General features: G+C 35.4%; 1 protein-coding gene across 1 annotated transcript in view; it reads right to left on the bottom strand.

The window, feature by feature from the left end:
- Positions 1-1200: 1200 nt before the first annotated feature.
- The window catches only part of LOC110423393 (uncharacterized), a 1978-nt gene continuing 1437 nt past the window's right edge, over positions 1201-1741 (bottom strand). The window contains 1 exon segment of the mRNA XM_021437614.2: positions 1201-1590. Coding sequence (XP_021293289.2) covers positions 1283-1590 — 308 coding nt within the window. The 3' untranslated portion in view covers positions 1201-1282.

Here is a 1741-nt window from a genome sequence, read left to right as displayed (position 1 = left end):
AAAGAAATGGTGATTTTGTGGAAGTGAAAATGGAAGGGCCAAGGTAGACGGAGATAGGAGATAGGAGATAGGAGGGTTGAGAGTTGATCTACGGAGGAGGGAGGATCAAAGGGCTAGTCAAAAAGGGCAAGGGAGGGTAGAGTGTTTATTTTTGAAAAATTATCTTATATTTTTAAAAGATGTAAAATAATTTTCTTGAAATAATGTGTTTGCTTTGGTTGACTTGAAAATCTTTTACATCTATTTTTATATTTTTTTCCCTTTCTAAACATAAAAACAATACCGAAAAGCTTTCGGAAAATATTTTTCATGGTTTTCAAACCGAACAAAGATGTTAATTGTTTTCCTCCCTAAGTGAGGGGGAGTGGGAGATGGTAGACGTTTTAAGCCCATTTAGGTTGAAACCCAAAAGATATCTATGGCACCTAGACAGAGTACACAGAGCCCATAATCCAACCAATATTTGCCAACAATAATTTTGGCACATAAATATGTGTAGAGTAGGTCGAGAGACACATGAGAGAGAGAAATTTAACCCTAATCACACTAGCTTAACTCGAGCCGTAAGGGTGGGGAAAATTTGAACTAGACATCTTAAATTTTTTTAGAAAATAAGTATATAAATAACTCTATCTAGCTTCATATTTCCAATGCAATCGTTTGCCCTTCATAGCATATTATTGTTGTATTAAATATGAATCAGTTATTTAGGGAATTTGCATCGTTCCATGAAGAAAGAGAGAGAGAGAGAGAAACAACTTGGATTTAAGAAGTGGAGTTTGGATAAAGATCCAAGTCCCGAAATGCCCTTCTCTTCTCGTAAGAGAGAGAAGAATTTGCATTGCATTGCATTGATCCTCGATAATTTGTTCCATTGCATGCGTCCTTAGACCGCAATCCCTTGATCACAACTCTCAAATTTAGGCAATAGGATATCATCGCATATCTATGTCGACTGCAGAAAAAGCAAAGCAGGACTGCAGGTGTATAAACTTTTATTTTAAAAGAAATTATAACAATTATAGTACCCACAACCACTGAGAAAAGAAGCAATTAAAAATAACTGTGCATGCCATGATTTCCAACAATAAAATACGCTCTCTCTCTCTCTGATAAAAAAAACGTTACCAAAAACCTAGCATTAATGAATAAAAATAAGTTAGTAAATCACCAAATATAAATTTCTAGTGGTAGCTAATTAATAAAATCACTATGCCAATGCCAATATCATAATTTTATATATCAAGAAAGAATTGAGCACCTAAAAAATTTAAAACATATCTCACGTTTGATCATAATGATTGGCAATAAGGGACTGAATTGCGCCAGATAAGTTGGTCATGGCAGCAACAAGATCAGTAATTCCTTTCCTGTTAACTTCGTTTCGAGTTTCTTCAATTTGGAGTCGACGCTGCTCCAGCTCCATCACTTCTTGGTGTCGTTTTTCTTTCTTCTCCTCGCAGCTTTTAAGGGTTTGGGCCAAAACTGAGGCACTTTGCATTATGCTGGAACCAATTTTCCGAACTTTCTTGCGTTTGGTCTCTGAACCCAGATTTTCACTTGACTCTGTCTCTGAAGAATCTGACTCTTCTATGAATGTACACAAACAAATAAATAATTAAGCGTTCCTCTTCATCCACTCATTGCTAGTCATACCGAGGGTTAAATTTTAAGATTGAAAATTTAATGATTGGTTTTGCAATGTTGCTGCCAACAGCCAAGATTTTTTCTCTTTTTTTTT

Source organism: Theobroma umbraticum, unplaced genomic scaffold, assembly GCF_002168275.2.
Source record: "Theobroma umbraticum cultivar Fairchild unplaced genomic scaffold, ASM216827v3 scaffold_20.0, whole genome shotgun sequence".
NCBI classification, from domain to species: domain Eukaryota; kingdom Viridiplantae; phylum Streptophyta; class Magnoliopsida; order Malvales; family Malvaceae; genus Theobroma; species Theobroma umbraticum.
This window is presented reverse-complemented; position numbering and strand designations above follow the sequence as displayed.